Source organism: Peromyscus maniculatus, chromosome 4 (genome assembly GCF_049852395.1).
Source record: "Peromyscus maniculatus bairdii isolate BWxNUB_F1_BW_parent chromosome 4, HU_Pman_BW_mat_3.1, whole genome shotgun sequence".
Taxonomy (NCBI): Eukaryota; Metazoa; Chordata; class Mammalia; order Rodentia; family Cricetidae; genus Peromyscus; species Peromyscus maniculatus.
The window spans coordinates 66,560,067-66,571,876 of record NC_134855.1 but is presented as its reverse complement, the minus strand read 5'-3'; the positions used below and the strand labels follow the sequence as shown (position 1 = coordinate 66,571,876).

Genomic DNA, 11,810 nt, shown 5'->3' with positions numbered 1-11,810 from the left:
TCGTCTTGTATCCTTTACTGCTTTCTCAGTCCTGGAAGATATCTGTAACTTATGTGAGGATGATGAGATATAGGGGCATCCTTTTAAGTCAGAAAGAATGACCTTATAAATATTGTGAATGTTTTTCAGAGTAGAATACAATCTTTAATGTAAATCTCTTAACCAAAAAGAGTGTTAACCAAAAAATTTCTGTAAAAGAATTCTCTATATCTGTATACATCCTCATAAGTTTTGTGCACAAATTTAATCACACTTATGATTTCAGCTTTACTTTTAGGAAAACCAAGATTATAGATTAACTAAAGTTAAAAAAAAAGGAATATTGTGAATGGATGAAAGGCTATAGAACATGTCTGGTATAAGAGAAACACTATTACTGACTTTTAAGACTTCAGGCTTTTCTGTGGTTATATGAAAACTTTAGTACCTAGGCAGACAGATACTATTGTCAGTTTTTAAAACAAAGCATTTTTGTTGTTGTTGCTTCACTATAATTGTTGAAAAGGAAACACTTTGCATGTCTGATTTTTTGGTTTATATTTACTGTATTTGTAGCATCAAAAATGGGCATGAACAAGTTATTTCCATGAATTAGGTCAATTTTGTACAAATATGGCATCTTTATTTTCTTATGAAAGTATTTTCGGTAGATAAAGATGGTCAATACCTCTGTACAGTAAGCAATGTCAAAATATTTAAGGATTTTTTTAACTTTATTCAGAAGTATATTTATATCTTTATATCCAGTACTCACTCAGTAAAAGAGGCCATGGTTTTCTCTACTAAAGGCAAATCCAAATGTGAGTTATTGAAGTCCAACTATCTGGCAATAATAGGTGAGTATTATTGTGATATGCTAAAATGCTTTGAGTGCCTTAAAAACAATATTATGGTGGTGCTGGATTGGGAAAATTAAGGTTGAAAAACACAGAAGTTTATTGGAATATGAACAGCATGCTATTTAAGCCTGATTGGTGTTTATTTTCCACTTTACTCAATATATGCTCAAACTTAGATGTGTAATACTAATAATCTAATTTATCTATGACTTTGTTTTACTGGTATTGTACTTCTCATAATATGTTAAATAAATGTGTTATATTAAATATTAATATTGGATTATTTAAAAACATACATCAAATGTGATATAGTGCAAAGAAAAATGTTTTATTTGCACAATATAAGGCTTTTATTAATAATTCTTAAAATGACTCAACAAACATGGTAGTAGCTGTATGGAGAGAAAACCACGATTGGATAGCATACTATCTATTGTCACACATATTCAAAAATTGTTAATAGAATACTGTGTTTATAAAAATTGTAGTAAGCTTTTTTTTCTAGAAATGCATGTAATGGACAGTTTAAATTAAAATAATACTCATAATATGGGGTAGTTTTATCAAGTCTTTGAAAACGTGAACTACATAGCATACTACACATTTCAGGGACTCTAAGTTCAGTCTTTTATGGTAGTGAATAGACTAATCAATAGAGACTTTTCTCAGTGAAGTGTGACACTAACAGCTAATTATTTCAGAATGATGTGAAATAAATTGTTAGACATGGAGTACTTTCATACTTATGACATTCAACAAATACACACATTGAACATTGTTTATCTTCTGAGTCAGATAATGGCCATAATGATTAGGAAGCACAAAGAGGGTGCATCACAGGAACCTAGGACCTATGATGAGACACTTTGCTCAGCCTTGGTGCAGGGAGGAGGGAACTGGACCTGCCTCAGCTGAATCTACCAGGCTGAGCTGACTCCCCATGGGAGACCTTGCCTTGGAGGAGGTGGGATTGGGGGGTGAATTGAGGCAGAAGGCTGAGGGTGGGAGGAGGGAGGACAGGGGAATCTGTGGCTGATATGTAAAATGACTAGAATAATCTCTTATAAAAATTTTTAAAAAAGAATTAATTATAAAAAATAAAATTTTGAAATAAAGTACAGACTTTCTTCACATGTTTTTTTATTATTAAATGCACATGAATGGAATCCTCCTGTTACTAGACGAAATACATTACTCCAGAGGTAAATATTGCCAGTACTTACCTACGATAAATATATAATTTTTAAGAATATAACTTAACATTCTATCTTAAAGTGTGTTCAACAAATTTATGGTTTTCTATTACTTATATTCTTGCCAGTAATGTACTAATAGATCCTGTGATGGATTGTCTCTTTCCTCATATTGTCAAACTAACAGCACCAATAACAGCTATCATTTGTTTAGATTTTAGGAGGTGCTAAGCAGGGCTTCAGGAACTTTCTATGACACAGCAGCATCAGTAAAAACAATGAAATTACCAGAGGGAGTCGATGTTAACTGTGTCTCTGCTGAGCAATGGGTCAGAGGCATAGGATGCTTATTATAGAGTTCAAAGTTATTCTTACAAGTGAATGAACCCTGAGTTTGCAACACTTGTCATATGGCTAGAGAGTTCACTTCATTCCCCATTTCCCTATTCTCTGCCTCTATGCATCTGTTTGAGTTTTCTAGACTCCATTCTGAGGGAAATTGGAAGTCACTGTTTAATTACATCAGTCCATCCCATTTTCTCCTGGTTGACACTTAACCTCCCTTGCAAACAATAATAAGCCTCAGAAATTTGCATGACTCAGTAACATGAAAAAATAAAAGACATTGTCAGCAGAACAGAAAGAACTAGACCTGTGCTACTACTCTTTAAATTAGAAAAAAATAGATTTGCTTTTATTTTATGTGTGTGAATGTTTTGCCCGCATGTAGGTATGTGTGCCATGTGCATGCCTAGTGCCCATGGAAGTCAGAAGAAAGCATCAAATACTATGGAACTGGAGTTACAGAAGTTATAAACCACCATATGGGTACTTGAACTGAACCTGGGCCTTTTTATAAGAATAACAAGTGCTCTTGTCCACTGGCCATCATTTGGCAACTGCACTAATAGTGTTGTAGATAGCTGACTGGGAAGAATTCTGGAATCCTTGTATTTAATTCCTCACAATTTCTGCATGAAATTTAAAACTCAATTTATAATTACATTTAGAAAAAGTCTCAGACACTTGCCTTCTCATACTTTGTGTGGGCCATTCTCTTTAATATGCTCATCTTGGAAATCTACACAGAATTTTCACTTGAACATTCCCTACTCAGTATCAGCAAGATGAGTTGCCTCTACATCTGATTGCAGTTTCTATTGTCTCATGTTTCATTCAAGAGCTCATTCCAAGAGGTTTTAAAACAGAAATCTCACTGATGTAGTACTGGCTTGCATTCACTAGTTTAAACTACTCAGTTTAACCATACATGATCAAAACTGGGACAGTGAATATAGTGAGTCATGAATCCTCAGTGAAGGCAATGGTGCCACAAAGAGAATTTTGGCTATTTGGAAGCCCCAAAGAACCAGATGAAGGGACTGCTGAAAATATAAATGGGTTAAGTAATTTATTAATTATAGGGGATATTTGAATTCAGTCCTCATAAAATTCAATGAAAGATCTTTGAAGACTGGAAATCCTTTAAGATATGATGGTCAATATCTAGTACCACAGTCTAATAGTGATGGGCTGGATGGTTGGTTGCAGAGATCAAGATATTTTAAGGATAAACATCACAAACACATCCAACCCAAGGAAACTATGTTAATCAATACATTGATGGCCTATTCATATTCTAGAGGGAAGAATTCTCAAAATCAGGAGCCTTGTCATTGCTTTTTGCTGCTGACAACTGTGCTAAAAAGTAACATTTTAAACAAGAAGAATGTGGTATAGAACTTCACTGATATTTTTCTTTAAAGTTTCCTTATAATTAAAATTTAAATTAAAAGCCAAAGTGATAGATTTCATTATGGCATCTTCAGACATACCAACCTCTATAATTTGCTTGCATTTGCTTCTTTTCACCATTGCTATCATTTTTTGCCCTTTCCCACTTCAACTGCTTCTTTTGCTTTCTCCCCTTTGTTCCCACATGTTCTATTTCCTTATCATAAACAGTCCAGCAATCTCTATATTAGTCACTTACATAAGATCTCTCTTAATAATGCATCTTATGATCTAGTAAAATAAGAACAATTCAACCCCAAAGCAGTAGAGGACAAAAAAAAATAATGAGTAAATGGCAGGGATGAATGGAATGGAGAGAACAATACATAGAGTTGATCAAACAGGTGGTTCCTGGAAAAATAAGGACAAGATGGATAAAACCCTAGCTAAACGGCCCACTGTATCTTGACATATGACATTGTATTTGTAGGCTCAACAGCATCCTCTTAGGGGAAGGAGTTAACAGAAGATGTGTTGGGCTCATTGGAAGAGGAACTAGAAATGATTATTAAATATAAACAACCGGTTCACCTGTGGAACAGATAATGATGATGTGGTTTATGTCATAATGAACTGATGGTCATTGATCACAACTTCATGGCAGGATCTATTCAAGACCTGTAATCAGCAAAACAAGACTTTTAAAAAGGAGTCAATGGGACAGAGAACCAATGTCACAGAGTTTGTTCTCCTGGGCCTCACTCAGGACCCTGCTGGGCAAAGAGCATTATTTGTTATGTTTTTACTCATCTACATTGTGACGATAGTGGGTAACCTGCTCATTGTGGGGACAATCATTGCCAGCCCCTCCTTAGGAATCCCAATGTACTTCTTCCTTGCCTATCTGTCACTCCTGGATGTTGTTTATTCCACTACTATTTCACCCAAGTTGATGGTAGACTTGCTGTGTGATAGAAAGACCATTTCCTTTCCTGCTTGTATGACTCAACTCTTTTTAGAGCACCTACTTGGCGGTGCTGAGGTCTTCCTTTTGGTGGTGATGGCCTATGATCGTTATGTGGCAATCTGCAAACCACTGCATTATTTGATCATCATGAATCGGCGGGCTTGCTTCCTCTTATTGGTGGTGTCCTGGGCTGGAGGCCTTGCACATTCTGTGGCTCAACTTCTCTTTGTATACAACCTTCCCTTCTGTGGTCCCAATGTCATTGATCATTTTATCTGTGACATGTACCCCTTATTAGGACTTGCATGCACTGATACATACTTTATTGGCCTCACTGTAGTTGCTAATGGTGGAGCAATATGTATTTTAGTCTTTATCATTCTCATAATCTCATATGGAATCATCCTAAGATCTCTTAAGACTCACAGTCAGAAAGGGAGGCACAAAGCCCTATCTACCTGCAGTTCCCACATCATGGTGATTGTCCTCTTTTTTGTTCCTTGTATTTTCATGTATGTTAGACCTGTTTACAACTTCTCTATGGATAAATCTATTACTGTTTTTTATACAATTATTACTCCCATTTTGAATCCTTTAATATATACCTTGAGAAATTCAGAGATTAAAAAGTCTATGGAAAACCTATTCTGTAAAGTTTTATCTACAGATAGAATAAGAATTTTCAGTAACTGAATGTGCTAGTAATTGTAAAGTAATTAACAGGCAATAATAAGTCTTAAGCAGGGATGATGGAACTAATTCAATGTATCTATATGGATTATTTTCTTTAAAGAAATCCATAAGAAATATAATATCATAAAAAAATCACTTGAAATTAGAATTAAGTACATGGCCATACATTCCTGAGTGTGCCTGACCTCATCTCAGGTAAGGAACAATTTAACAGATAATTTTGGGAATATTATAAAGGACATAAGGCTAAGTCTATTAAAAGAAAAATTATTCTAAGTTAATTTCATTTTTCTTATTTAAGATCAAGAAAATGATTAATTTTTTTTCTCCAGTGAAGAAAAGACATTTTTGTCTACATATCTTCATTCACACTCTTGATAATAGACACATTTCTGGAACCAATGAGATACTTAGTAACTGAGTGGCTTACTATTCTATAAGTAAAGCTGATTACCTAGCTAAATGTCCATTGTTTTAGGCTACTATTGCTGCTTACATCAGTGTCTTTGTCTTTCTAGTTTATGGTATTTTGTTAGCAGATGTAATTGGTTTAATATCACAACCAATGGACAGTGTTGTTTGCTGGTCTATTGTTCATAACAACATATCCTAACTACAGAAAAATATGCAAAGCCAAATTGTAAATATATTTTTAGTTATTCTTAGTAGTTAATGCATTTAATCTTTCCATGTAAGGAACAAGTATTGTTCATAGTTTTAGGCATGATACTGAAGAAATAGTAAAGAAATGATTTCCATTAACATAATATTTCCTAAAATTTGTAATAAATTTCAAAAATTTCTAACAGATTTTGAAATAATTTATTTTGGTATATCAATAATTTGGTTTTTAATTTATATAAAAACAAGTTTTCAGTCTGATGTCATCTTGGAGAATCAGAAAAAAAGCCACATACTAATTCTCTTTCATAATGCTATAGAAGCTTTACTTATGCTTCGCAGGAGTTTTACCTGTATTGGATCTTATTTTGAAATAAAAAGTAGCATAAATATATATCTTGATGGATAAATAAACATAATTAAGATCCTTGAATGAATTAATTCTCACCATCTCATGTAGTTACCCATATCTTCTGCTGTTGTATAACTGCATCTTAAACCTCAGCATCAGTCTCACAGATAGGTTTTATATAAATATAAATAAATATATATGTGTGTGTGTATTACATATCATAATATACATATATATGCATAATATATAATGTATATTATACTTAGATATATCACAAATACACACACACACACACACATACACACACACACACACACACACACACACACACATATATTACCTAGACACCCATAACCCTTAGTCAGATGACATGAAGTAGCAAGTTCAGAAATATAGGATGAAGAAGCCTAATGTATAATAATACACTTAATTCCTTCATTATAGTGTATCTTAGAACTTTTACTATTTTAAAAAGTTATAATATTTTATTATTCTTCTCTCATACAATCCCAACTGCAGTTTCCCTTCCCTTCTCTCCTCCCTGTTCCTTCCCACCTCCCCTCTCCCCCAGATCCACTCTTCCTTCATTTCCCTTCAGAAAAGAGTAAGGGATATTACTGGAGATATCAACTGAAGATGGCATAACAAGTTACAATAAATTAGGCACAAACTCTCATATCAAGCTAGACAAGGCAATCCAGTAGGAAGAAAAGGTTCTCCAAAACAGCCAAAAGTGTCAGAGATACCCCCCACACCTACTGTTAGGAGTTTCCAAGAACACTAAAATAGACAACCATACTATTGGCTCTGTGATTGTTGATTTAGTCTCAGTGAATCTCTATGAGTCCTGCTTAGTTGATTATGTGGACCATGGCTTCTGGTATCTTGCTACCCCCAGTTCCTGTACTTCCTCCTCTCCCCTTCCATGGGGTTCCCTGAGCTCTACCTAAGTGGCTGTGAGTCTCTGCATCAGCTCCTGTCAGTTGCTGAATGAAGCTTCTCTAATGATGATTTTGCTATGCATCAGTCTATAAGTAGAGCGGAATATCATTAGGAATAATTTCATTGATTTTTTTTGCCAGTCCTATTTAGTTCTATCTTAGGTCTCTGGGCTATCCAGCCTCTTGTTTCTGGCCATCCAGTTGGTCTTAGGCATGGGCTCTCTCTCAATGAGTGGGCCTCAATTTAGACCAGTCATTGGTTGGCTACTCCCAATATTCTATGCCACTATTCCATCAGCACATATTGGAGAACGGACACATTGTAGGTTGCAGGTTTTGTGGCTGGGTTGATGTCCCAGTTCCACCAATGGAAGATTTGCCGAGTTAGAGAAGATGGCTGGTTTAGTCTCCAAATCCAACTCTCAAAAGCATTGGGTCTAAGCCTCCACTAAAGCAGCATGTAGCCCAAAAAACCTTTTATTTGTCCATACTGCAAAAACTATATCTACCACACACCATACTGTGCAGCTTGCAGATGATTCTGTATACAGCCTATACTTCCTGCCTGGCTATGGGCCAATCAGCATTTTATTTATCAACCAATCAGAGCAACACATATTCACAACATATAGAACAACATTCCAGAGCACTTCCTCTTTTCAATCTAAACAAAAAGGAAGGTTTTAACTTTAACATAGTAAAATTACATATAATAGAACAGTTATCAAGCAAGAAGTATAGTTACAATTCTAGTCTATTTGTATTTGGCAAAATTAAAGAAAATATTCTGTCTATCCTATATTTGTGAGTCTAAAGTTTCATATATAATTTATCATTTATCATAACCAAGGAAAATTATAACTATCTAGTCTTCAACTACATCAAAGACCTCAGAATGACATAGTATTACCTAAATAAACAGGAAGTGCATTGTAAGCAACTTCCAAAATTCCAGAAATGACAGAGATAGCTGCCTGCCTGGAAAGTCATCCAAAGTTCCTCTGAAACTTTGAGGCATCCATCTTCAGCCTATAGGCCTAGAGTTTCTCAGTCACTTCTCTCTGTGTCCTGCAGAATATCTGGCAGTTTCTTCTGTGAAGCAGGAACTTGAAACCATCTTGCCTTGCAAAGTTCAGTGGTCACCTTCCTAAGGGTACTGCATGTTCACTTTATACAACATATTGTCAAACAGTCCAGGTATGAACAGGTTCTTGCCAAAATGGCTATTTTTGCCAAGAATATAAACTCCATATGTCTTCCCAAGGAGATCCAATCCTCCCCTCCAGTCCCTTAATCTATACCTAATCATTGTGGTTATATAGATTGTAGCCTGCGTATAGAAGATTTAAAAGATAACCTCCATATATAAGTGAAAACATACCATATTGTCATTTATTGTCTGTGTTACCTCACTAAGGATGATTTTTTTTTTCTAGATCCAGTTTTACCTGCAAATTTCATTTTTAAAGATAACTGAGTAAAGTCCCATTGTGTAAATGTACAACATTTGTACCCATTCATTTGTGGCAGGACATATAGTTTGTTTCAAATTTCTGGGTATTTTGAAATGAGCAATCATGACCATGACTGAGCAAGTGCCTCTGTAGTAAGATGTAGAGTCCTTTGGATACAGGATCAAGAGTGTTATAGCTGGATCTGGAATTAGATCCATTACCAGCTCTCTGAGGAAGCACCACAGTGATTTCCACAGTGGTTGTACAATTTTGTACTCCTACCAGCAATGGATGAGTTTTCCCATTATTCTACATCCTAACCAGCATCAGCTCCCATTTGTTTTATTGATCTTGACAACTCTGCCTAGTGTAAGATGAAATCTCAAAGTGATTTTGATTTGTATTTCCCTGATGACTAAGGATTTTGAATAACTCTTTAAGGGTTTCATAGCCATTTGTATTTCCTCTTTTGAAAATTCTCCTTTTAGATCTATAACCCATTTTTAAATTGGGCCATTTGTTCTTGATGTCCAGTTCTTTGAGTTCTTTGAATATTTTAGAATTTAGTTCTCAATTGGATGTGTAGTTGGTAAAGATCTTTCCCATTCTGTACCCACTGCTTTGCCCAAATGATAGTGTCCTTTTGTTTGTGCAGAAACTTTTGAATTTCATGAGGTCTCATTTATTAATTGTTTTCTTCCCAACTGTGCTAACAGTGTTCTGTTCAGAAAGTCATTTCCTGTGCCAATGAGCTCTAGTCTATTCCTCCCTTTCTCTTCTATCAGTTTTAAGGCATCTGATTTTATGTTGAGGTTTCTGATCCATTTGGAGGTCAGTTATGTGCAGGTTGTAAGTATGGATCTGGATTGTTGATTTTTGACTCTTCTACATGTAGTGGTCCAGTCTGAGCAGCACCATTGTTGAAGATGCTTTCCTGTTTCCATTGTGTATTTCTAGCTTCTTTATAAAAAAAAAGTGTTTATATGTGTGTGGATTTATGTCTGAATCTTCAATTCTATTGATCAACATGCATACTTTTTTGCCAATTCCATGCTGTTTCTGTTACTATAGCTTTGTAGTACAATTTGAAGTTGGTAATGGTGATAAATTCAGCAAATCTTTAATTATTCAGGTTATTTCAGGTATTTTGTGTTTTTGTTTGTTTGTTAGAATGGTGTGTGTGTGTGTGTGTGTTTTCATATAAAGCTGAAAATTTTCCTTTTAATTTCTATGAATACTTGTGAGGAATATTTGATGGTGATTGCTTTTAATCTGTAAATTGCTTTTGATAGGATGGCATTTTTATCAAATCAATCCAAGTGATCCATGAGCATGGAATATCCTTCCATTTCTGGTATCATCTACAATTTCTTTCTTCAGTGTCTTAAAGTTTTAATATACAAGTCCTGCACTTGCTTTGTTAGAGTTATGTCAAGTTATCTTATGGTTTATGAGCTTATTGTGAAAGGTGTTGTTTCCATGATTTCTTTCTCAGTCTACGTACCATTTGTATACAGGAGGGCTTCTGATTTTTGTGTATTAATTTTGTATAGAGTTTGCTGAAAGTATTTATCAACTGTAGGAGGTTCTTGGTAGAAATTTTAGGGTTCCTTATGTGCACAATATTTTGACTGCTTCCCTTCCTATTGGTATCTCTTTGATCTCCTCCAGTTGTATTACTCTAGATGACACTTCCAGTACCATGCTGAATAGGTATGAAGAGACTAGACTTGTCTTGTTTTAAATTTTAGTGTAAATACTTTGTTTCTATCCCCATGTAGGTTGATGTTGGCTCTGGGCTTGCTGTAGCTTTATTATGCTGAGGTATGTTCCTTGTATCCCTTGTCTTTCCAGGACATTTTTTTTATTATTTAAAGCTATTTTTAAGTTTAGATATATTTTGAACATGTTCTCCTCTCCAAGTCCTTTCTGATCCTCTCTCCCAGCCTACCCACTCTACTTTAAGTTATTTCTGGAAAACAAACAAAAACCCAATACAACCACAAAATCCCCTTAAACCAACCAACCTACCAACCAACCAACCAACCAACCAACCAACCAACCAACCAACAAACAAACCATATCCTAAAACAAACAAACACCAAATAATAGCCAAATAAAAGCACATTTAAAAAACTGTAGAGTTCATTATGTGAATAAACTACTCCTAAACATGAGGTCTTCCTTAGAATGGTTCATATACTCAGTGTCACTCTATTGGAGGACACTAATTTTCCCTCTCCTGGCAAGTCAAATGACAACTTAGTTGTTGGTAAACTATGAAGTGTTCATGTGTCTCTCCATCCAGGAGTCTAGACTGGGGTTTAAGGAACATACACACACACACACACACACACACACACACACACACACACACACACACACTTTCACAGGCAACTATATACATTGCTGTGTAAAAGGGGAACATTAATTAATGTCTCTAGACTTTTCTGGCACTTCTGGCTAGGCTAAACTGCCTTTAGATGAAAGGACACTTATGGCTTCTGGCCAAGGATGAGATTGTTAAGGACTAGAGGCTGAATGACTAAATTTTAAAGTTCTGTTTATAAACTGCCTGACTGTTGTCTTTCTCCTGTTTTCATCCTTATGGTGTTGAACACTTGAGATCTCAAGAATGTATCCCTCCTCCTCTTCCTTCTTTCTCTTCCTCCTCCTCTTCCTTCCCCTCCCCTTTCCTTCCTCCTACTCCTTCCTTTTCCTCTCCCCCCCCTCACCCCCTCTTACTCCTCCTCTTCATCTCCCTCCTTACTCCTTTCTCCTCTGCCTTCCTTTTCCTCTTCCTTCCCCTCCTTCTATTTGGAGACAGTGTTTCTTTGTGCAGCCCTGTCTATCATGGAACTTGTTCTATAGACCAGACTGGCCTTGAATGCAGGTTCTGCCTGCCTTTGCCTCCAGAGTGCTGGGATTAAAGGCATGAGGTCACCACTGTCCAACAGCTTCTCTGATCTTGGTTTAAGTTTGGTAGGTGGTATATACAAAAAAATAATCCATTTCT

At 35.6% G+C, this 11,810-nt stretch overlaps 1 protein-coding gene across 1 annotated transcript; it reads left to right on the top strand.

The window, feature by feature from the left end:
- The first annotated feature begins 4,481 nt into the window (after window positions 1–4,481).
- On the top strand, window positions 4,482–5,535 carry LOC102906690 (olfactory receptor 4A16-like). The gene has a single exon (XM_006995943.3). The coding sequence runs from the start codon at window positions 4,482–4,484 to the stop codon at window positions 5,424–5,426; it is 945 nt and encodes a 314-aa protein (XP_006996005.2). The 3' UTR covers window positions 5,427–5,535.
- Window positions 5,536–11,810: the final 6,275 nt, after the last annotated feature.